At 48.2% G+C, this 24058-nt stretch overlaps 9 protein-coding genes across 9 annotated transcripts; 4 read left to right on the forward strand and 5 right to left on the reverse strand.

The window, feature by feature from the left end:
* Positions 1-7: 7 nt before the first annotated feature.
* Positions 8-1361, reverse strand: FOBCDRAFT_317537 (uncharacterized protein; the record flags this gene model as incomplete). Its single annotated transcript, XM_031177569.2, has 2 exons — positions 8-1019; positions 1072-1361. 2 exons carry the CDS (start codon positions 1359-1361, stop codon positions 8-10), a joined length of 1302 nt encoding a protein of 433 aa, XP_031048702.2.
* Positions 1362-2311: 950 nt separating this feature from the next.
* On the reverse strand, positions 2312-3949 carry FOBCDRAFT_131099 (uncharacterized protein; the record flags this gene model as incomplete). The annotated part of the gene is made up of 1 exon (XM_031177570.2): positions 2312-3949. One exon carries the CDS (start codon positions 3947-3949, stop codon positions 2312-2314), a length of 1638 nt encoding a protein of 545 aa, XP_031048703.2.
* Positions 3950-5476: 1527 nt separating this feature from the next.
* On the forward strand, positions 5477-8083 carry FOBCDRAFT_179440 (uncharacterized protein; the record flags this gene model as incomplete). Its single annotated transcript, XM_031177571.2, has 1 exon — positions 5477-8083. One exon carries the CDS (start codon positions 5477-5479, stop codon positions 8081-8083), a length of 2607 nt encoding a protein of 868 aa, XP_031048704.2.
* A 157-nt stretch (positions 8084-8240) lies between these two features.
* On the reverse strand, positions 8241-9968 carry FOBCDRAFT_179442 (major facilitator superfamily domain-containing protein; the record flags this gene model as incomplete). The annotated part of the gene is made up of 4 exons (XM_031177572.3): positions 8241-8482; positions 8532-9555; positions 9606-9770; positions 9818-9968. The coding sequence occupies 4 exons, from the start codon at positions 9966-9968 to the stop codon at positions 8353-8355; spliced, it is 1470 nt and encodes a 489-aa protein (XP_031048705.2). The 3' UTR covers positions 8241-8352.
* Positions 9969-10360: 392 nt separating this feature from the next.
* Positions 10361-12227, reverse strand: FOBCDRAFT_157813 (amino acid/polyamine transporter I). The gene is made up of 3 exons (XM_031177573.3): positions 11889-12227; positions 11328-11839; positions 10361-11280 (listed from the first exon to the last, which is right to left on the reverse strand). Exons 1-3 carry the CDS (start codon positions 12184-12186, stop codon positions 10549-10551), a joined length of 1542 nt encoding a protein of 513 aa, XP_031048706.2. The 5' UTR covers positions 12187-12227; the 3' UTR covers positions 10361-10548.
* A 449-nt stretch (positions 12228-12676) lies between these two features.
* On the forward strand, positions 12677-14190 carry FOBCDRAFT_157815 (uncharacterized protein). Its single transcript, XM_031177574.3, has one exon. It carries the CDS (start codon positions 12817-12819, stop codon positions 14107-14109), a length of 1293 nt encoding a protein of 430 aa, XP_031048707.2. The 5' UTR covers positions 12677-12816; the 3' UTR covers positions 14110-14190.
* Positions 14191-14709: 519 nt separating this feature from the next.
* FOBCDRAFT_317542 (fungal-specific transcription factor domain-containing protein) lies at positions 14710-18064 on the reverse strand (the record flags this gene model as incomplete). Its single annotated transcript, XM_059611998.1, has 4 exons — positions 14710-15485; positions 15547-16576; positions 17886-17991; positions 18040-18064. 4 exons carry the CDS (start codon positions 18062-18064, stop codon positions 14778-14780), a joined length of 1869 nt encoding a protein of 622 aa, XP_059464523.1. The 3' UTR covers positions 14710-14777.
* A 1174-nt stretch (positions 18065-19238) lies between these two features.
* On the forward strand, positions 19239-21214 carry FOBCDRAFT_238251 (general substrate transporter; the record flags this gene model as incomplete). The annotated part of the gene is made up of 6 exons (XM_031177588.3): positions 19239-19833; positions 19889-20377; positions 20432-20653; positions 20699-20807; positions 20869-20996; positions 21129-21214. The coding sequence occupies 6 exons, from the start codon at positions 19239-19241 to the stop codon at positions 21212-21214; spliced, it is 1629 nt and encodes a 542-aa protein (XP_031048721.3).
* Positions 21215-22091: 877 nt separating this feature from the next.
* On the forward strand, positions 22092-23303 carry FOBCDRAFT_238252 (glycoside hydrolase superfamily; the record flags this gene model as incomplete). The annotated part of the gene is made up of 4 exons (XM_059610188.1): positions 22092-22228; positions 22284-22867; positions 22921-23106; positions 23137-23303. 4 exons carry the CDS (start codon positions 22092-22094, stop codon positions 23301-23303), a joined length of 1074 nt encoding a protein of 357 aa, XP_059464524.1.
* Between the last annotated feature and the right edge of the window lie 755 nt (positions 23304-24058).

Here is a 24058-nt window from a genome sequence, read left to right on the forward strand (position 1 = left end):
ACTATCCTTACTCTTTGACAATAACCGGCTTATTATGCCACTTCAACTCTCCCTCCTTAAAATTCGGCTCCGGCAAAAAGTTCAACGTAACAGCCTTCTGAACCGTCGGCGAGCACATAAGCTTCGCCAAAATAGTATCGCCATTGATATACGGCAAAACATATTGATCCAAAAACTTCCACAAGAAATTATCCCACATAACAGCCCGCGTCGACGTACCCGCTAGTTCAACATCCTTAGTAACGTGGTTAAAGCGTGTCTTTTTGTATTCCTCAAACGTCTTTGTAAGTTCCTTAATATCGGGGTTCGGGTTATCGCGAAGAAGGTCGCGGAGAAAGTTGATCAGCACGACGGTGGATTGCCATCCTGTGTTTAGACCGAAGCCGATGTTTGGTGTCATTTTGTGGACGGAATCGCCGACGAGGACGACGCGATCTCTGAACCACTTCTTTGCGACGCCTTCTTCGAATGGTGCGGTGTGAGTCCAATTCTTTGCGTCCCAGACTTCTTTGAATGTAACGCCTGGGGCAAGGTATATGTCGCCATATTTCTTTGCAAGTGCATCGGCTTCTTCGGTGGTAATGTAATGGCGATCCTTTGTCGGTTTATCAAGTTTGAGGTAGATGGTGAAGAAGTATTTCTCGTGCGATGGCATGATAAGCTGCGAGCTGAAACCCTCGGAGTGACATTCGTAATCGACACCAGGTTCGAGATCTTTGGATACAGTAGTCCCATGACCATAGAAGCCATAAAATGTTGTTGTGAAGTCGCCACTTGTAGCATCGGGGGTGATGTCGTCGACAAAAGTTCGTGTTGTGCTGTTGATGCCGTCCGCGCCGATTATGAGATCGCCGCTGTAGGAATGGCCATCTGCACACTTGACTTCGACACCATCGGGACCTGAGGCAATTGAGGTCACTTGTTTGTCGACGAGGAGTTGATTGGTGATATCGGAGAGATCGCCCATGAGAAGATTGACTAGATCGCCGCGCTGGAAGAGCATCCATTCATGACCATGGCTGTAAAAGTCAGCTTTCATCAAACAGCCAAGAAGAGGGGAAGCGAAGTTACTAGTGACCAATGTTCTCAATCATGTTACTCCAACTCATAACGCTTCCATCCCGCCTAAGGTTGCATTTCTTCTTCATCGGCAGATGCAGTGCGTGCGCTTCATCAAGCAAGCCAAGCTGATCCAGAACTCTCGCACTCTGCGGCCAAAGACAAACCGAAGCTCCCCAGTTCAAATCAGCTTCCTTTCTCCTCTCCAAAATCGTAAAGTCAATGCCTGCTCGTTGCAGGGCAAGGGCCGCTAGAAGACCGGTTGGTCCAGCGCCGATAATGAGAACCTTGAAACCAGACATTTTTAAGCATACAAAGAAACGAAACAAAACGAAACAAAACGAAACAATTGAAAGTGGACTGATGTTTGTTTTGTATGAAGATTTCTAGTAACCCCTCTCGTGGACCCAACGGCCACGGAGAGCTATTCGGCTTCCCCGGCTACGACTTTACTTTTCAATGCTACATTGAGGCCGTTGTAAATCTTCTGATAGGCTATGGATAGGACGAAAACTACGTTGGTAGGGTTTATATCCATGAGGATCCAGAACCGTTGGAGTGATCGGCGCTCGCTTGCAATTTAGATGGACATGGGTTTGTAGCTTTTTTATTCGATGGGGCTGGATCCTGAGGAAAGAGGACGCAATTTTGAGGAGGGTTAACTGCCGAATGTCACGTTATAAATTGTGATATTCAGGAACACTTTGATAAGGATGTTGAAGTGATATGATTTGGTTAGATAGAGCTCTCCCACTTCCCGATCATGGTTTTCTGGAACCGAACTGCTCCTTTTTTAGTATGAACTCCATATCAGACGAGTGAAGTGTCACACCCTACTACGTAGCATTGAATATATCAGATTATGGACCGCTGAAGGGTAGTCACAACTACACCAGTCCCAGCTGGAGAGCTATGACCATTATACATAGGGATACTTCACAAGATTAAGTATTAACCAATCCTTCAGCCACAATCGACTCTAGTCTGATATACTCGCCTTTTAAAGTCGAGACTGAGTTGTCAGAAGCGAGCCGTGGGCTTAGCGCCTTGTCAACATGGACTATTGTCAATATTTCAGGAAAATCGTAAGCCTCGATTATGGCTGAAACTAGAGTCTATCACGTAATAGCTTGAGCTGTAGAACAGTCTTTGTAATAACAAATTCCATAATAGTACCTCACTTCTTCAACTAAATGATAGTATATCAAATCCTAATCTAACAGCGAGCACCCAAGCAACTCAACAGCTTGGCCTATTTGAAGCCCCCCTCAAAGGTAGGTGCCTCTCGTCCATCAGGTGGATCAAATGTAGATTCTTCCACCTCCTTCTTCGGACTCTCCTCATCTCGCGCCTCCTGCTCCTCCTGGTTCTCCTTTTCAGCCTGGGTCTCCTCCTGCACTTGGTCAATTGCATCTTGAGCGTCCTTCAGCTTATCCGCCTCCTCCTTTGGAAGTTCCTCGGCCTGGTCCTTCAAAGCTGTTTGAATATCTTCACTCGTTTTGGTCAGAGTGGTCGAGGCGTCACTCAAAGCTGAGTCTCGCTCAGCCGGGCTCGTATTAGGGTCCGCCGCCTTGGAAACTTCCTTGTCGGCTTTGGCGAGGTTCATGGCCGTATTCTCGGTAGCTTGAGATGGAGCACCGCCTTCCAAGACCTCCCCCATGGACTTTTCCTGCTGACGTATAGTGTCTTGCTTGCTTTGGACGTCTTGGGCCTGGACGACCTCCTTATAGCCCTGTTGCACCTTTGGCACAGTGGCCTCGACCTTTTCCGCCTGTGCTTGAACCTTTGGCACTGATTCTGCCTGATAATCCTGCTCAACTTTCTTAACCTTGTCTTCAGCGTCCTTCTTGCTGGTGGAGCCCTTCTCAGCGTCATTCTTCTTCTGGGTCTCGGCCTCCTTGTGGCCCTTGGCCATGTAGTACAGCATACCGATGCTGGTCAACATTCCGATCAAACCTTCGAGGGTGCTAAGAGAGAACCCGTTGGCCGTGTTCTTGTTGTTGGCGTTCTTGGAGTTATCAGAAGGGTCTGGGATGGCTAGCTGATTGAGGTTGCCAGCCACCTTCTGCCCATTGATGGTGCCCGTGAACGCAGCTCCAATGACATAGTTGGACACGGTCTTGCCGTCCTGCTGGCTGGTCTGGGCTACATTCAGCCAGGTGGGGGTCAGCGCAACAGACAGGTTGCCGGTGCCTTGGTTCTGCTCCGACATGGTGCCATCACCTGCCATGACTACCGCCGTGTTCTCGTTGTTTGTGCCAGCCATGGTCAGCACAGCCGAGCTGTTGTCAGCGCTAGCTGTAATGGCCAGCGTTGCTACCAAAGCCGGGACTTTATCAAGACTGTAGAGGTAGTAGGTTCCCTGCCAGGGGTTCGTGAACTGGGCTTGCCAAGTAAAGACCGCAGTCCAGGTAGTAAGCGTGCACAGCTTGAAGCTGCCAGTACTCTGGAAAAACTTGTTGACCGCATTTTTCTGGTTAGTCGTGTCACCCAGGGCTGTGCGGAATTGCGTGGCCAGCTGCGAGGATGGGTTCGCCTGGGCGTACTTGATGAACTTGAACGAGTCGACCATGCTCTGCGAATTGTCACTAGTAACAGTGAAGGCGTTTGAATCAGCAAAAGGGGAGACCGCCAGCACGGCCACAGGAAACTGCTGGTAGTATGTGCCGCTCAGTGCTGTGACGTTGCCCGTGAACATGGCCTGCAGCTGGCTGGCAAAATGAATAGTCTGTACCTGCTGGGTGCTACCGCTTGACACAGTGGCCAGTTTGGTGTATGTCAACGGCCCCTGCATCTTGGGGTCGGTGCTAGGATTGAAGACATCGTATATGTCCACAGAAGAACCAGAGTTGTTGGTGATTGAGGCAACGGGATTGCCTGTGGAACTCATGATTGTTCAAGGTAAAGAGTAAAAGCGCGAATGGCTAAGTGAGAAAGATGTGCTGTAATGTACTGAATGACTGGAAGGATGAGTGGCTATAGTTGTGAATAGTGTAGTCTTGCAGCTATATATACATAAACTTCCTACCACAGTGGGGGCCATAGTTGCAGACGGTGAGGTAGTCGGAATAACGTTGCTATTGCTGGGCTGGCTAGAATTGTTGAAGTTGTGCCTCAGGGGGAGACCCAACATGTCTCGCTCAAACTATTTCGGATGCTCGTTACCCGATCTCCTCGGTCCTTATCCAATCATGTGTTGTCAGATGACGTTGAATATGCTCAGCGTTAGCAAACTATCACAAGCCTATGTATCTATGCTATAGTCATTGTAGGGATGGGAAATTCAGCCAGCCACCATTCTGACCACCAATTCAACCAGGCTAGCCTACATTGTCGGCATTGATTCCAATCCGCAAGCGCAAGATACACTAGTGATGAGAAAAGGACTTACTATGTTTGGTATGAAACTCATAGCTGGAATTGTTCGGATTGCTTACCTTGAGGGGTAACTTCCAGGAACATGCCGAGAGTTAGATTCCTAGTTGTATTCAGCCAGCCACTATTCGGCCTGCCCATTCTCATCATCTGACCGCTATTCTCGATATTGAATCAAATCGGTCATTCCAATATTCACTATTGATGTAGGTCAGCTCTCGCCTTACTACTCTCAGTATCAATGTTGTAGCTAGGATGGTTGAGGTTGCCCCCATTCGGATTCAAGATGCCGAAAAACGGAACTTTCGTCCAATTCAGCTCGTCACTAGTCCAACTACCGTATCGCTGCGAATCAATGAGCTACCATTTCTCGGTATTGATACGCAAACATGCAGCCCTAAACTCACCATTACCGGTATTGTTACTAGCTGCTGTAGCTAGTGCCACGAAAGGAGCTTGGGCCGCCTATCATCCCTCGATCACATTAATAGTCCATATTCAGCCGTTCGAACCAGCCAGCCACCACTTGTTGCTATTGGTTTAAATCAGTCAGCTCCGGACTGACTAACAGCTATGATGAGCCGCACAACCGGTCAATGAGCGGGGCATTCCCTTTCTACATCAACAGTCTATGGCAAAAGGGTCAGTAACATGCTTCGTAATTGATTCGTATGTGGCTGCTTGGAATAATCTTGTATCACACAGACAGCTAATACTAAACTCAATTCGCAGAAATATGCAGAGTCTAGAACAAATAGCGCCCGCAACGACGAGAGCTGATGCTCCGCCCTATGACGGAGGGAACGGCCCGGGGTATCGGTATATGGGCGGGTTCGGATATACCCGCTCAAGCTAGTAGCCTCAAATGGCTAACAAGAAGCCTGAGTGGCATTGGATGTAAGTCACTGTAACATTCCTGGATCAAGTTAATTAACAACCACCACCACTGCAACGACTACAACTCCCGAATATTCTATCACTGCCTTTTCCTTTTCCTTTTCCCTCTTCTTTCTTTCAACACTTACTGCTTAACCTCGTCGCCATGGCTCCTCCCATCACTGCTCCCAAAATATCTTTTGCCAATCACTTGGACATCAGCGTCACGGTCTACGACTCATTCAGTGACCAAGACAAGACCAATTATTTCGGTACCTTGACCTCCATTGCAACTGTACCAGCCAAGACTACAGCTTCACTACAGCTCAAGCACCCGACCTCTGTCCTCATCATCAGCGATGCAAAGTCTAATTCCCCCCTTGCGCGCATCATCTACTTGCAAGATGTGAGCACTGGTCCATTTGCCGTAGGAGAAGCCAATGTCAAGGCCATGGCTCAGACCATGTCTTTCATCACATTCATCACCAACAATAAGAACGACCCGCTCACGCAGGCCTTCAATGCCATCTGGAAAGACACCTCCAAGCCTCAGGTCACGCCCGTGAACAAATTCTTTGCCCAGCATGAGCAATACAAGAGCTGCACGTTTGCTACCTACATGATGGGTATCACATACACAGCAGAGCAACCCGAGTCCAAAGGCAAGCCTATGGACCAAGCCTTGTATTCGCTTAGCACTCTCGCGACGCTGCTGGGCGCAACCTGGCCGGAATTCCTGCCGGACATTGTGGTGACCAAGTTTACTTGCAATACCAACAATGATATCCTCGCTCTTCAAGCTGGGATAGACCTGAAGAAGCTGCCTGCCCAGTCAGACGAGGCGCTGCAGTTCTTTGGGTCGCTGTTCAACGTCCAGCAGCTCCAGGTCTCGGTCATGTTCAATTACGCCGTGGGCTTGAATATATTTGGCACTCGCCTGTCTATCAGCCTTGATGCTATGCATGTACCCTTTGGCGGTGCGGGAATCTTGAATATCAATAAACCCACTGCCACCATTGACATCAACCCACTCTTCAAGTTTGTCGTCTTCACCGTTACCGGTGACATGCCGTTTGATATATTCGACAACAAGTTTGAGGCTGACTTGTCTATGACCATCGACAACATCGAGGCCGCCTTCGGCGTGGTCATCAAGGGAGACAAGGGCCCGTTGCCGGCACCACCGGTGATGAAGGGCGTGCACTTTGATTCGTTTGGCGTGGGCATCGGAATCATCTTCGAGCCTCCAAGTGCGGCAATTGGCTTGTCAGGTCAACTGCACATTGGTGACGCTGCAAACAATACCATCGTGCCTCTTGACGATGACTCGTTCGTGGTTGTCTGCCAGTTGATAGAGGAGGTGCCAAACCCTCTTTATATCTCCTTCTACGTGCCCAAGATGCACCTGACGGATGTGTATACAGTCTTCACCAACACCCAATGCCCTTTGGACGTACCGGTGCTATTTTCCGACCTCTCCTTCCAGTGGTCCGAGAACCCCATGGAACCTGTCGTGTTGCCTGACGGGTCCCTTTCCAACATGGGCTACGGCTTCAGCGCAGCAGCCGACATCTTCGGCTTCGACTTCTACGGCGATGTGGAACTCAACCTCACCGACGGGGTGAAAGCCGACATTGAGATGTCTCCCTTGTCGCTCGGCAACATATTCTCGATAAAGGGAGATGGCGCCGGCGTTACCTTAAAGGTGGATGCCAACGGTAATCCCATCAAGAACAACCAGATAATCACCAAGGCTGCGCAGAAGCAGGCACTCCAAAATGCAACGACGAAGCAGATGGTGCCTCCGGGTGGCGCAGTGTTGAAAATTCAGACGCTGGCCTCGCCCTTCCTGCACCTGAACGGTGCTATCAATTTATTCGAGGTCGAAAATTGGCACCTGGATGCCGATATCACCTCGAGCGGCATCAAGTTCGACGTAGGTTTTGGCGGCATCCTGACTTCCAACATGAGCTGCACATTATCGGATTTCCACAACCTGGCCGCCTCATTCCAATACGGCCTCAATGACACTATTTCACTACCCTCAATCGGCGGTATAAGCCTCGGCTCTATGCCCTTGCAGGCACTGGTCGGCGCGCACTTTGCACTAAATACAAGCTCATCAGACATCGTGCTATCAGTTGGAGGCAGCTTCGATTTCGAAGGCCTGACGCGCAACTTTGGCGATTTCACGGCTGACGTTAACATCTCAAGCGTAAGTGATCTACTCAACGCCATCGTCAAAAATATCGAGAGCAATGCCAGTCAGATATTTGGTGACCTGTTGAACGAGGCTGGTGCGTGGGCCAATAAGGTCCAGCAGAATGTCATCACAGGCGTTGAGAATGTCGCAAGCGTCTTGCAAAATGCCTTCAACCAAGACGCCAACCAGGCAGCCGCTACTATGAAGGAGGCAGGCTTCGCCGCCAACACTATAGCGAGTGGTCTGCAAACTGCCTATGGTATGTCGGCCACCGCTGTCGCACAAACCATGCAGCAGGTCGGATTTGCCGCTCAAGAAGTGGCCTCGGCACTTCAGAGTGTGTTTGGCAACGATGCTGGGACGATAGCTTCGGCCCTGCAGACGGCGTACGGCTGGAGTGCCGACCAGATCAATGGCCTGCTGGGCCAGATTGGTTTCAGCGCCGATCAGATTGGCCAGGCCTTCCAATCACTCGGGGGAGATTTCGAAGACTTGGGTAAAAAGATTCTCGACCCTTCCAACTGGAACCCTTTCGGTGGCGGTGGCATTTTTGGCGGCGGGTTTCCCTAGGCGGCTGTTTGAGCAGAAGGAGTGGTTTGCAAAGTTCGTTGATTTAATTTTAACGTGTCAGAATAGTATTGTTGTTATGGTATACTTGGATGCCAATTTAGCATGAATAATCTTAGTAGCAGCAAATTTAATGTACCTTGAAGAGATTCTAGTTCCAACAACTCTCCGTTTCATAACATATACGCAATTGTTTCTCTTGTAGCTCTCCCAGATATTGCACTCTCTGCTGCTGCTGCCTTGTTCATACCTACCGATCTTGAGCATCGTCTCTAAACAGCCACCGTAGAAGGTTGTATATGCTTGCCAGCATCTTTGTCAATGCTCAGTCCATGAGGTGCCTGGATTTCACCATCCTCACTCTCGTCACTGAAACTACCCCGTCGGGCGCGTACCTTTTCCCTGTAGAATGGTTAGTTCATTCCCGTAGACGTTTTTCATCCAAACTTACCCATGACTACCATAAACAATACGAATGACCTGAGTCATAGCCACGAGAAGAACAACCATGACGGCCGAGTAAACGTAACCCTTCGGGAAGCGAGGTGCCTCGACAGTAGGATACACAAGGAGTGGTATCCAAGCTTGAGTTGACGTAGCTATAGCCGTCATAAGAATAAGCGTCAACGCCCGCTCCTCGTTGTTATGTCGAAGAATGGTATTCGCCCAGCCGTAAAGCACAGATGAAACTGCAACAGCGGAATAGCCGACGCTGTAAGCATACCACTTTGCCGCTTCGGGGACGTTCCAGACTGCTAGAATGACAAGGCCAGTGAAGTTAATCGCAGAAGCTAACGTGATAGCCGCAGGTCTTCCGATCCATAAATCGGCGCTGAAGTTGATGAACAGGACGAAAAAGATGCCCAAAGCTGGACTGATAGATCCTAGTTGATTCACCTTGGTAGTATTGTAACGATCCAAGCTCTTGATCCAAAGAAGGAAAGCAGCTGTGTTGGCACTGGTGTTGAAGAACAGAATGTCCCAGAATACCAGGATGTAGAACTGCCAACTCGTAAAGATGCGGCGGAGCAAAATCCACGAAAAGGGTGTACTTCGAACTTTGGACCCATTGCGCTCCAAGCGCTCTTTTGCGAGGGCGATCTCGGACTTCTTCATGACCAATCTATTGGGCTTATCAGGTGTCCCAGGCCAGAGGAAGTATCCAACAAAAGCCAGCGGAAGCGTGATGATTGCGTTGATAATGAAGTTCCACCGCCACCCAGCAAGACCATTATGGCCATCGAGATACTGTGTCGCAGCACCCTGGAGAAGACCCGCAGTCATCGTCCCAAGAGTCAGGCCAATATAGAACAAACCGCCTCTTCTACCAATCTCATCTGATCTGTACCAGCTCCCTAGGACGAAGTGAACGCCAGGGAAGTACGATGCTTCAAAAATGGATACCAGGAAACGATAGGCCATGATCTCTGCGTAGCTCGTTGCGCGGTACTGAAGAAGTGTAAAGATGCCCCATCCTGGTATCATGGTCAGCGCATAGTAGAACACGCCATAGTAGGTGACATACCGAGATCAAGACTGGGAACTAGAATATGCATCGGAACACGAGGGAAGAGATAAATGAACGGCAACAGACCGACGACGTTTCCAACGACGAATATCGTCTGGAACTGGACTAACTCGTTGCCGCGAAAACCGAGATCATCTGCCATACCAGAGACGTAGGCATTATCTGCCGGGATTAGTGAAAGGCCACTGGGAGTAGAAGGCTGAACGCACTGATATTGGTCTGGTCGACATATTTGACCCAGTAGAGAACAAATGCATAAGGGACCAGTAGAAGGTCAAGCTTCAGGATGAGCTTCTTTTCTTCAGGCGTGTCGGTTGGTGAGTACCAATGGTACCACTTCCTCGCAGGTAAGTCGGACATGTTTATTCTAATACTAAATCAGTATTGCCACGCCCATCACGGCTGGGTGTCGGGGGAGGTTCAATTTATACTGGTCCCTTATATGCCTTGCATGACAAGGCCTCTACCAAGAAGCTGGGTCGCATCCTGGTCAAGTCGTCAGATATCTAACAAGCACATCAACGTTAAGTCCGTGGGGTATAGCATTTCTCTTTCTTACAAATAACGATAGGTTACATGCTTCCGATGAGATTGTGTATTCGCATCCAATCCCGGTGCTTGATCTAATCGGTTCTGTGGTTTAGCAGATACTAGTTACGATGATGCCATCTCCACAAGCATTGCGTGCGGCGAGGACCACCATACTCGGCATTAATAACCGCACAATCTCCACTAGCGGAGACCATTAGATGTAACGGTCAGTAATCGTTGAATTATTATTCGTATCAAGAATTAGCTATCATTTGGTGAGTATAACCCATAAATTCTAAGCGCATCTCATGTCGCCAAAGCCCATTCTATCAGCACATTATGACAGAGGCAGTCCTAGCTGTTGCCTCACAAATCGGAATCCCTTCCCACGCGTTACTTATGATCGACTCTACCTCGTGGCGAGATACTGTCGCGCCTTGTAAAAGGAAATCCCCAGAGCCCAGATGACAAGGATGACAATTGCCTGAACAGGTGCAAAGATGGCGCCTCGGGCAACGACAAATCCGCTGACCAGCACAAACACTACTGGGTTGATTGAAAAGGTCTTGTAAGGTCGTTCCAGATCAGGTTCGCGATATCGTAGGATGATGGCACCGAGAACCGTGAGGAAGAAGAAAGAGTACTCTCCCAGACCGTTCAAGGTCAAAAGAGCTCGGAAGCTCCCAAAGAGGATGTAGAAAGACGCAAGGACAACTGAAAGAATGACGGCGTTGATGGGTGCGTCTCCAGCTTCTTTTGTAGACTCATCTTCAGATTCCTCGGTTTCTTCGGCATCAGGCTTGACGCCAATTCGGCCCACGACGGTGAAGAGACTGGGGATCCAAGCCTTTCTTGCTGCCGCGACGCACATACGGCTGGCGACGAATGAGTTGCCAAGTAAAGAACCTGCAACGACCAAACAGATGAGAACAGCCGTAACGATACCGAAGCCTCTACCTAAGAGACGCGTGAGAGCAGTAACTGCCACGCTATCGGTAGTGCTAACCACATTCCACGGTAGAAGAACGTAGTATCCAGCGTTGGCAGCAAGGAAGCAGATAATCGCTGTAGGAATCGAAGTGTTGATAGCGAGGGGAAGTTGCTTAGCGGGTTGTGAAAGCTCAGCAGAAACATAGATAGCCTGGTCACGTCAGCGCAAGACCATGTAGTAAAGGATCAGGAACTCACCTTGTCCCAACCAGAGTAAGCCCAAAGAGCTGCATAAAGCGCAGCAGAATAATGTCCAAAGATCTCCCACTGACTCAACTTGCTCCAATCTGTGTCCGGCCCATTCGGATTATACGTATCTCTATACTCAAACCAATTCTTCTTAAACCAATCACCTCCCCCAACTTCCTTATCAGGATGCGTAGCATGAACGCCAACAACAGCCAACGCAGCCATGACCACAACAAGGATACTCACAAACTTGAGAACCACGAAGAAGCCGTTAAGCCGAGTGCTTGCTTTTGTGCTGATAGAGTTTGCGACGCTCATTACAATGAGTACCAGAATGGAGAGGAGCTTGTGCGATATGCGGTGGTCTTCGTTTATGACGCCTGCGGCTGAGTAGGCGCTTTCGACGAAGACGATGGAGAGGATTGCTAGCGTTGCTGGCATGACGGTGACGATCCATGTCCATGCTGCGAGGAAGCCCCAGATATCACCGTATATATGCTGAAGATATGGTTGAACACCACCTGTATCTCGTCAGATAACCTCCACGAAAACAACCAGGATGAATCTTACCCTCGCCAGGAATAGCAGTCCCGAGCTCAGCAAACGTCGTAGCACCAGTCCAAGCCAAAACACCTCCAATCAACCAAATAACCAGCGCCAAGCCCGGTGACGGAACATTCGTATCAATCGAGCCAGGAGAAGTGAACACACCACTTCCGATGACGATACTGACGACTATTCCGAATGCTTCGATGGCGCCGAGGTTACGCGTAAAAGTACCCCGCGACGCGGCTGCATCGTGATCTGCTTGACGATGCTCAGCCAGAAGAGGCTGTTGACTCGCGTCTTCAGCGCGTTCTGAAGACATTATGAGTTCGGGTTATACAAGAGGGTTGTATTGAAGATGTTGAAACAAGGATGAGTCGATGCGTAATGAGATTCAGTCATGACCGGATGACCCGTGGGTCATTGCGTGATGCGGCGGGTAATCATCGGCTATGACGCGATGATAGTGCCTTGTCACCAGATCAACAATGCAGCTCAAACAAGCTCAAAATCCAGAGCTATTTTAAGCTAAACCTATACTATTACTTCCGTCGTATATAAAGTTCGGGATACCGTTCAAACTGTTAGCAGTTTGGCTCTAGAAGCTTGACGGAACCTTCGGTGTGAAATACCCCGAGATGAAACAACACCAATGCCACTTGGCAATTAAACAGCCCCCGTTTCTCTTGGCACGTCGATGATCCTGAACGAATTCTCTCGTGTAGACAATTAAACATAGTGAATCCCCTGTTCTGAAACTCCATATTGAAACCGCTATGAACCGAAATATCAAAAGTCCACCAATGGAGGAACTTCGCCTCGCACGTCCCAGTTAAGCATGAACCAAGCATAAAAACAAGATAATGGCCCAGATAATCATCCCGTTACTTCAGCTATCCTCGTTCCTTTCATTCGTTTCTCTTTATCACTTTCGTTTTCTTCACTCGTTACAATGGGTCTCTTCAAGTCTGCGACTGTAACCCTCCTCGCCGTTGGAGCTCACGCCCTTCCCCAGGCCGTGACCCAAACAGCTGATGCCCCGGCGGCAGCAGAAACATACACCGCGAACCCCAACATCGGCCCTGGCGGCTCCAACTTCAAGGACTCAGCGCACTTCCGCATCTACGCCGGTTCCGCCGATGCAACCGCCCAAGCAATCGACATGCTCGAAGCAGCATACGAGTGCTTCGTCGGAACGCTAAAATGGCGATCCCCTGGTCTTTCGTTCAACGATGAGACTGATTCTGGACCTAAGTACAAGACTAATGTCTACACTGTTGGTGACTTGGACAGTGCGGCGGGTGTGATGCATAGTGATCAAGCAACGGGCATGGCGTACCTGGAGGTTGTTGATCAGTACCTTGCCGTTCCAGGTGTTACTGTTCATGAGTACGGTCATGGAATGCATTATCATCAGAAAGCTTGGGTTAACCAGGGCCGAACTGGTGCTTGGTGGGAGACTCTCGCCAACTGGGTCGCTGATACATACAAGACCTCCGACATCTGCGCACCTGCGCGAAAGAACCATAACCAGGAGACGTCACCCACCGAAATCGAGCTTAAGAAGGTTCTTGGTGACTCTCACCAGGTCATTGTTGATGGATCCGTCGATACTGGGAATTACTACCAGGCTTGGCCTTTCCTGGCTTACTTGACCTACAACCCTGATGACTTTGCTGGTCTGGGTCAAGATACCATTCGACAACTTCAGTTGCAGTACGAGAAGGATAGCAACGAGACTCCTCTTCACACTCTTGCTCGCGTTTCGCAGAACGCTACTGTTGGTGATATCGTCGGTCGATACTGGGCTCGCATGGCCTACGTTGACATTAGCCATCCTACCGCTCAAGAAGTTTTCTTCCAGCAACGCGCTGATATACCCTTCGCCAACATGGAAGCTGCCGGAAGCGGCTCCTACAAGCCCAAAGCTGACCGCCAGCCCCGTTACATGGGTGCCAACATCATTCCTCTCGAAGTCACCGGTACTTCACTCGAGGTCAAGGTTTCTGCCGACGCCGAGTTCGTCGCTACTGTTGCTATCTACCGCAAGGGCGGCGAGTCTTCTTACGTTACGCTTACGGATGGTGCTGGTACAGTTCCTGTTCAGGCTGGTGACGATGTTAGTGTTGTTGTTGCCAATGCTCCTGCTAAGCCTATCCTGTACGATGGCTTTAATTTGAGTGCTGAGGTTTCCAAGGGTCTTGATTACACTATTAGCATTACTGGTGCTACTGTCAAGGCCTAAGCTCTTGAAGAGTGTTTTGTTCGTGTATATAGAGTTTACACTGTAGAGCAGTAAATATTGAATGGCAATATGAGGCCTGAATCTCCATGTCGTGCAAATATTTTCACCACTCAATCTATCCAACCTAAAGATGCATCCGTAAGACTATGCACCGTGAGAAACTACATCGGGATGAATCTCTTTGCAAAGAACCTTATACCTGTACCCGGGCTTGAGCTAGCACTGCTTCGACTAAGTTCGTTTGCTCGGTCCGGGCCAGCACGGCTAAATATGATCATCATGTTCCTCTGCATCAGCTAACACGATTCTGGCAGCCGAACTCCAAGTCGGAACTTCGGCAACATGATTACTTCGTTCTCCTCAAATGCCGCTCCGATCTGATTGTTCAAATTCTTTATTTATTTAAAGATCCACTATACGGCTAAGCTTGTTCATGACATTGCAGTCTGTTGCAACATCGAGATGACTAAGTTATGCTTTATTCGCTTGCCTGTTTTGTATTAATTTATATGCTAGATCTTGGAAACTTCCTTCTAGCTCTTTTAAAGAGCTCACGGATTCTGAGTAAAACTTCTGCATACTAGAGGGTATTCGAGAATGGTACATCCTTTTCTATATACCCTCATTCTCTGAATTGATATCAGAAACATGGTCCGACTCAACTCAGTCTAAAAGTATCCTAGCCAATCCATATCTTCCCAAACTAGATCTGTACCGAAATAGTCAAGTATAAAAGAATCTAATTCTTCAGGTATTGGGGAGGCAGAGTTTTCCTCAACACCCTCCGTGTTACCCAACAGACCTTGAAGAAGTTTTCGACTGCGAGTGCAACCAGGGTCAAGAGGCTCCATCTGAGCGAATAGCTCAATCGCCTGACAAAGGGATCCATAGCACTCTAATTTATCTGCTTCTTGTTTGTCTGACATCAGACCCAGAACGAGGACTAATGAGACCTGAAAGAGGTTCCAAGCGCTGTTCCAGCAAAGGAACTGGTTCGAAACCCAATCCAGGGTCATCAGGTCAACTCCTTCCTTTGCAACCTGGATACATTTTCGTGCATCGATCGCTTCACGGGTAGTTTCTTGCCCCCATGGCTTCTGACGCAGCGCTGTGATTAATAAGCCTGGACGGTAAAGTGTGAGCCGAGTTGTGATCCATCGCCACCAAAGAATCGCTCGCACAGTATTGACACTTGGCGGACATTGCTCACGATGAGCCAGGAACATATGTAACGAGTCTTTCCAGCCAATAAGTTCGCGGTCGAATTCGTCAACTTCTTCTGGGCTGATTAGAGGCAACTGGGTGAGTCGCTGTTGTACACGTGTGGCAATCCTACAGAACCTTTCACTGGCGGCAAGGGATATCGTTCCGTAATCCTAGGATGCAACAATGCGTCTTAGCAAAGGCATCCAAATAACAGCGGCCAGTGTGGCTTACCAGATCTTGGAGGACTGACATGGGCGAAGTCAATGTTATAGCTGGGTCCCAATATCCCTCACTAGGACGTCCCAAAGTGGACGAAGCCCACGTATCCAGACACAGGATAGACCACCAAGTACGTATTCGTGTGGCTATTGAGCCATTAGCAGGATGGCAAGCTGTATTCGTAGAGGACTGCGAAGCCTGAACTCTATGCAAGCCCATTGCGACGGCCATCTGCAGGGTCGCTCCCATAACAGCAACTGCCATGTTCGGTTTGTTGAGAAAGTGAAGAACCATGCCACTATACAGAGCCAATGCTTGGACCATGTAAAGGTGGCCGGAACCAAAAGAGTTGATGTTTAGATGAGGTAGAGCTCGCTTGTAAAAAGGGTTGTGCGCGTTGAAATGGATTGAGTCTGATGCCATTGAGCCCATGGCGAGCACCATGTTCATTAGAGCCACCCACGGACCAGCTTCATCCTCTTCCATGTTGGATTGAAGATACCTCTGGCGAAAGTCGGCTTCGTCCACCATTGGAATGACAGGATGCACGTGGCTGAAGTATGCATTTATAAGTGGTATCTCATCAACTTGCAGGCAGGCCATGTCGCCCGGACTAGCAGCCAGGGTTGATGGACTCCGCCAAGCTTCAGGGCCCTTGGGAACTCGTTGCTGGACATGAGGAGAGAGATGTGCGATGACTTTCAAAATGGTAGGAACCGAGGATATGCCCAAGTATGAGGCGTTGAGCGATTGTCGTGAGAAGGCTAGTCCGTTGACGTCGTCTGCCACGCGCGACGTCTCGCTCTCGGTCTCGGATACTTCGTCCCAAGTGAAGTTTTGTTCCACTGATGGTTCTAAAACTTGCAGATGATCCTGCGACTCGGTCTCAGTGGCAGGTGGAGGTGCCTTGTTGGAAGCTTGCAGTCGTATCAATAGCTGCTGACGGGTCATGGAGGATAGTTCATCAAGTGAGCTTGAGGGGAACAATGTTTCGATGACCTTCCGGGCCTTGGCGTAACTATCGGTAAGTTCGGCGTGAGATCTGCGTATTGCATTGTGTTAGTTCAGCGTCAGAGCAGGCCCACTTGTTCAGATGCTCGCGTTACTTTATAGATACATTGTGCCTCTTTTTCCTTGCCGGATAATGGCAAAGATGTGGGACGAGGTAGTAGACGCATTGCCGACAGGGAAAGGTCTGGCCTTCACATTTGACACGACGACGTCTGCATTCGGCGCATGATGAAGTGGCCCGGGGCTGTCGACCGGTTTCGGAGACAAAAGGGAGCTCCATGGTTGGAATTTCGACCCCGAATCTAAGGAGAAGAGTTCCGGGTGGTACGAAGGGACAGAAGGCAATGGAGAAACCTTTTGTCACCAGTTTAGAACATAAGGCTTGGGCTGAAAACTGGCTACCGAGTGAGCAGCGCGCGCAGCAAGCTTAGGCAACAGTTTAAGTCGGGGCTTAGTGGCCCACAGTAACAAGGAGGCGTTCTGTTCTGAAGGGCCCGTTTCAGAGTCCAGGACAACAGCGTTACTGGCATAGAGGGAGCATCCACTATTCGGACCCGAATTTCGCAGACTCTCTCGAGCAGTTGGTGATAAGCATGTCCCACTTGACGAAGAGAAAGTACTGAATCAACTCATAGATCGTTCTAAATAAAGTTTAATGATCAAGAAAGCTCCAGCCACATGGCGTGAAACAGAAACCTCGGTAGTGTCTCGCCAAGTATAAGCTATGCCGAAGATGGAAAGTGATGGCAGCCGGCATTAGGTGACACTAGTGAGGAAATACAGATTTCCGTCCTAGCTCACGGCATGTCCGAAGCTACCTTAAAGAGCCTTATCTTCACACTATTTCTTTGGCAGAATACTATATAAAGGAACTATTAAATAATAAGATGAAAACTACTGATAAACATGTACATAAAATAAAGACTCTTGATTGATATTATAGGTAATTAATTCTTTATATTTTAAAATAAACCATTTATATAATTAATAAATCTAAGAGAAGAGTAATATTAAAGCTATTTATAAAATACAATAATAGTGTTTTTTTCTTTTCTTTTCTTTTTTTTGTTTTGAATAGATTATTAATATCTTTAAAAGAACTATAGAAGAACTAAAAGTGCTAATAATATAAGAGTTGCCAGCCTCTTATAACTTAATTGCTGTTAATTACAATCTGGAGCTAAGCGTGATATCCATCTAGATCCAGATTAGGAAGAAGACTATAAGCTGGGATCCAGCAAGACACAGCGTAGAAAATATCGATATGGTTTATGCAGAAGTTCAGCGAATATCCGTGATCGCCTTTCTCTTGCACAAGCTGGCTCCCCCTGCGGCCTGACTTTGTCTCCAAGATGTTGAGAGCAGTGTCCCGGTACAATGCTTGGACTGCAACGGCGTAAAGCCACTGCTCACCGTAACCAGTGGCATACCAAAGGTTTAGGTTTACTAGTTCTGTTAGCCATTGACAAGCTGGATTGGAATAGACGTACTAACCAAGCTTGACCTCCGATGTATTCATGTCATTCTCTGCTTACTGAGAGACGCGAAAGATGTGCTCGTTTTCAGAACCTATAGCATAGATGATTTTATCTACTAGACCCTCGATGCCGGGTGCTATCTTTCCCGTTATGGTGCTCAGGTCGTCAGAGGTAATCAACGCGGACGTTGCTTGTGTGCGTACGGGATATCTCTAGTCTCACTTCTGGATGCTTCTTTTGAAGTGCTCTGCCGCACAAAAACGCGCTGTCCAACTTGATCGAAAGAATGTTGCTCTCGCGTGGCTTAAGTAGAGCGGTTATGTCTACCCGATGGCTGAGAAACCTGTTGGTGCTCTCAAGATGGTTTTCCCGTCTAATTGCACGTGAGCGAGAATTTCCGGACCGTCTAACAACAGGTAAGCCTGGGCATTGTTTGAGATGGTAGAACCGTGGAGACTGGTCTCGTATGTCCATGAGTGCTTACCCACCGACCTGTTCGACATCAAGCTCGTTTATGCCAATAATAGGTCTAGTATCCTAGAAACCACCCATGAGAATGTGGGTACCAGGGAGCATATGTAGGAAATTGTATTACCTCTTATTTTATAATAGGTCCAGGTGAATAACAATCGGGATCCTTTCCATAGGTAGCCAGACGCCCTCGCCCTTATTATAACGTTTCAGTTGCCAGCCAGTGGTTAGATCAACGGAAGGACAATTGGCAGTAAGGAAAGCGGGTAGCAACCAGGCTCACGCATGGTGTGTTTTGGGTGACATTGGAGTGTTGAAAGATTCTCCAACACCATTTTGTCTCTTATGATCATCGGTTAATAGTCCTAATCGCGTACAAGCTGCGTCAATATGTCACGTTACATTTGTTTCTCACACATAAGTGACGACTATATCAGTCCATCAACAAGCCATGCTGAAGAATGCAACCCACTACTAGGCATCTTCCTGCTCTTTAGGGTCATGAGCTAACGCGGCAGTTCGGAAATCTGTAACCCCGTCCTAGTGCGGATCCACACTGTCGTGAGATCCCTACCTCTTCCAGGCTTCCCCGCATGCCGGTCCTTTTATGTTAAAATAAGAAGTACAGTTGCAATGTATATACATATGGATCTTCCGGATCTATGAGAGATCGACCTGTAGTATCCACAGTCTTATCTTAACATTCAATCACTCAACGTTCACCTTGTCCACCACTCAAGAACCATGTCTAAAGAGCTTGATCAGTCTCACAGTGAGCATGTTCAAGATGTTACAACCGGAAAGAAAGAAGCAGTGCAGACCCCAGAAGCCATAGCGACCGCGCTTAATGATGTAGGAGCTCCGTCCCCGTGGGGCAAAGGCCATCTCCAGCTGTACATGGCTTGTGCGCTCATCTACCTGTGTTCAACCATGAATGGTTACGACGGCTCGCTCATGGGTTCGCTTAATGTCCTCCCAGAGTATCAGAAATACTACGGGCTGGGTGATACTGGGTCGACCTCGACAGGCTTGGTATTCTCCATATTCCAGATCGGACAGATGGCGGGCGCCTTGTTCACCTGGATATGCGACTGGAGAGGCCGAAAGATGACTCTCGGTGTCAGTTCATTTTTCGTCTGTGCATCTGCTATCTTCACTGCAGTAGCCCCGACTTTGTCTTCGTTTATCGGCGCAAGATTCCTCCTCAGCTTCTTCTCGACCATCAACACCGTCGCTGCGCCGATGCTTCTCGTCGAGATTGCTCCTCCTCTACACCGAGCAACAGTGGCAGGAATATACAACACTTTGTACTATATTGGAAGCATCGTTGCAACATTCAGTGTGTTTCCCCAGTCTTTAACTCAAGTTGATCAATCTCGCTTACTAGGTGCTAGCTATGTACGGTGCCAACAACCATTTGAGCGGCAACATCAAGTGGCGTCTTCCCCTCTGGCTGCAGATGCTCTGTCCCGGACTCGTCTGCCTAGGTAGCTGGATGTTGCCCGAGAGTCCGAGATGGCAGGTTGCTCAAGGAAGGATTAGAGCAGCTCGCGAGTTCATTATCAAGCATCACGCAAATGGCGACGCAGAGCACCCAATTGTTGCCATTGAAATGCAAGAGATCCAGGATTCACTCGTTGAAGTTCAAGGCCGTTCCCAATGGGCTTGCTTCGACCTACGAAGCCTTTACAAGTCTCGCGATCGCCGTTATCGAATTATGCTAGTCATTGCCATGTCTTGGTTTGGTCAATTTTCTGGCAACAACGTTTCGAGTTACTATCTCCCATTGATGGTCGAGAATGTTGGGATAACCTCTACGAACATGGTTCTTTTGTTGAATGCATTCTATGCACTCTCGGGATGGGTGGCTGCTACAATTGGAGGTATGTAAAATTCAAAAAGTCTGTAACTTCTTTCGCTTACAATGATGGATGAAGCTCGTCTCCACGATGTTGTTGGAAGACGCAAGATGCTGATGGGCTCGTGTCTGAGTATGTCTATTGCGCTTGCTATTGTTGCCGCCACGGCAGCCGAGTATGAGCGCTCTGGCAGCACACCTTCAAGCTCAGCAAGCATTGCGTTTATCTTTATTTTTGGGGTTGTCTTTGCAGTCGGATTCACTCCAATGCAGCCCATTTATCCAGCAGAGGTTTTAGCTAGTGAGTGTCCTACGGTCTGACATGATCTATCACTGACACAGACAGATGACATGCGAGCCAACGGCATGATGATATTTCAGATAACCTCCGGTTGCGCAGGGTTCGTCAACACTTTCGCAGCTCCAGTTGCTATGAAGAACATTCGGTACTGGTTGTAAGTACATCTTCGAAGCCATACTATAACCTATACCCCTAACCAATACTTTCTGTTACAGCTACGTGTTTTTTGTGTTTTGGGATCTGTTTGAGTTCGCCTTTATCTACTTTTTCTTTGTCGAGACCAAGGGCCGGACCTTGGAGGAACTGGGCGCTGTTTTTGCAGCGAAGAATCCACGCAAAGCGAGTACCCGACGGATCTCAGAGCCTCACTGTTAAATAATGGGCAATGATTGGTCATCTGCGAGATTGAATCATGAGCCTAATAGCTATAGTATCAACGTGTCTAGCATACCTACCATGAACTGCAATTATATAGGAACATTAGCACATGAGTGGATGAAAATTAGCGATGAGGCTTCTATGAGCAAGGAAGCAAATAGCGGATCTAGGATAATGTATTAAATGTTAGCTCTCACTACTAATGAGCTTAATACTTTGGTTTCCATAGTGAACCTTATAATTTATAGATAGATGCAGGTATTTTAGATTCTTATCTTTGTAGTTCTGGCTATTAGAATACAACGAGCTATGCTTACTCTTACTGTATAAGGACGCAGAAACTACAACGTGGTGAAAGCTAATGATTAAAGTTTATCTTTAACCATTTCTGAATTTATTCAGGATTAATGTGTATAACGAGATCACAGGGAATATGGTTTCTCTTTCAGGTACAGTACTATGAAACAAGCCTAGTGGCCCTCGAGCGCTAAGCCGGACTTTTATATTCGCGTCCAAGCTGATTCCAAGAGCCGATGGATCCTTGTCCAGGCAACCCAGATTTGAACTCCGACATTGTGTTACACGCTAGAATGGTATTTTGTAATTCCGTTCAAGGCCATGTCAAAGCCAATATTGCATATTATTCCCTAACAGCCCGCGCACTGCGAAAGGAGTCAAAATGCGGGGTAGATAGTTATATCGGTAATATAAGGTCACGATCTCAAGCTGATCAATTTATTAACGGAAAAAGCAAGGATCTACATCTTCCGATGCTTGTTTAGGATCTTATATCACAACTCCCTGTCCCAGTCCTCCTTGGTGTTTCCGGCTCAGCATCATGGATATCACCTAAAGCGGAAGCTCGTGACAGGTAGACCTGGACGCTGGGACCAAGCTCACAGTGTTTCTTTGAACCTTGGGTCAATGCAACCTTCATGAGCTGGAGGCGGCCATAGTTAAGCATTTCTATATAAGATGACATCACGGCCCCTCAAGATTTCAAGTTCAGCACCTTCAGAATACTCGAATCATTCTGACCTATCCCCCATACCTGAAATCAATGAAGAGCTTCAGCCTTCTCGCATTGGGTCAAGCTCTGCTTGCAGTAGCCACTCCTCATGGCTCTGAGCTCCCTGTTCGCCAACAAGGCAATAGCTTCGCAGGCGTAAACTCCTTCTTCCTCCATGCTTTCAAGCGGTAAGATTTAGCTCTTTCCACGTACCAATGATGATATAACTCACAGAGGATGAAGGCAGGATAGATTGGACGTCCTGGACGCCATCCAGGATGCACATCTCAAGGTCCTACGAATCTTCATTTCACCAACTGGCCAGAACTTCAAGAATACTGGCTCAATTGCAATGCCTGACATTGAGCCCCAAACCGTGGGAGTCTGGGACGATACCCAGCTCAGAGCCATAGATCAACTCATGGTAGAAGCTCAAGCCAGAGGCATTAAGCTCACCATCGCCATCCATGATCGCTACCAGCTCGGCTGCTGGGGAAGCGATGCCTACGTGTCAAAGTACAAGCTGCCTGCAGTAGACTGCAACACTCAGCCGGCTAGTGCCAACAACGTCGAGTTCTGGTACTCGGACAAGAATTGCATTTCCGATTTTCAGAATCGGATCCGTCACGTTCTTGAACACAAGAACACACTCATCAGCGGAAGTCCAGCCTGGAAAGATCTGAACAGTCACATCTTCGCGTTCAATATCCAGAACGAAGGTCAAGGCCATTTGAACAACAATATTCCACCTCATCCGTCGTGGTGGTGCGATCGAGCTGGCTTCATGCGGGGCATTATGGGTAGCAGTAAGGTTCTGATCTCCACTGGTAAGTCGTTATGCACCCGGAGTCACCTTTCAATCGCTAACACAAGATGCTAGGTGGTGGCAATGAGTTTCCCAACTCAGATGTTGCAGAGAACTGGGCTTGCAAGGCCTTGGACCTTGTCACCATCCACTCCTACATGGGCGTCAACGAATTCAAGAACAAGGGTCCAGTTGCGCTGCAGCACGCCAAGAGCGCCAACAAGCTCATGCTCTTTGAGGAGTTCGGTGCTACTGGGAGCAGTAAGTCTACCACAGTCGGTCAGCATATAGATGTGTTCAATGGTCTTGGTGTGCCGTGGATGCCCTGGCAGATCAGCAAGCCTGGCAACAAGGCAAATGATTATGAGTTTTGGACTGATGAGCCTACTTATGATGTCGTTGAGGATGGTTCCAATGATGCCCTGGCAATAGGCGCTGCACAGACCTGGTCTATCTAGAAACTATGAGGAGCATTGAGCCTGCTCCAGTCGAGTGGCCATGGGGAAAGATTAGCCTCTATAGCTTGAATGACGCTGGATATACTGGAGTAAATATAGTCGGATATTGGAATGCATAATACTGAGATGAGATCAAGGTAGAAATGCCTAGTATTATATGAGAATAACTTTATTATTCCCAACCCTTATCCTAGCAGACTTCCACATCGACAACCTCCGCAACACCGTCGTCAACGGCCTTGGCGGCCAAACAAGTTGGACTTTCGTCGCCGGGGATGCTGGAAAGGCCTATGGTATCACTGGAGGTAGCACGACTGTTAAGGGAGGGTATGTTTGTATCTAGAAAGGCCGGGTATGTCTTGATGGCCAGCGACAGTCTGAGAATAAGGTTTGTCTTACTCCTCTATACCAAGTCATGAGGGTGAATCACGTCAATTTTGACGTTCTCGTGGCCTCAATTGATTATGCACGATTTGGTCCCGTCTTCAATTGATCATCCGAAAACGCCGACCTTGGTTTCCTCCAGCTATCCGTTTCCTACTTCAGTCAACTTAAAGAAAGCAATCCTTAATATGTGAGTACAGAGGAGACTTCGCTCTAGCTCTGTTTAAATGAAATTGCATTAAACGGAATCTCAGAGTTAAACTCAGATATCTTCGCAAAATCTCGTATAGCGTCCAATTACTTTGTATAACAACCACTAACTCACGAGCGTGGCGTCAATAGCTGAATCTTCCAGCCTTATAGCTCAACTT

The sequence above is a fragment of the Fusarium oxysporum genome, chromosome III (genome assembly GCF_013085055.1).
Source record: "Fusarium oxysporum Fo47 chromosome III, complete sequence".
Lineage (NCBI taxonomy): Eukaryota > Fungi > Ascomycota > Sordariomycetes > Hypocreales > Nectriaceae > Fusarium > Fusarium oxysporum.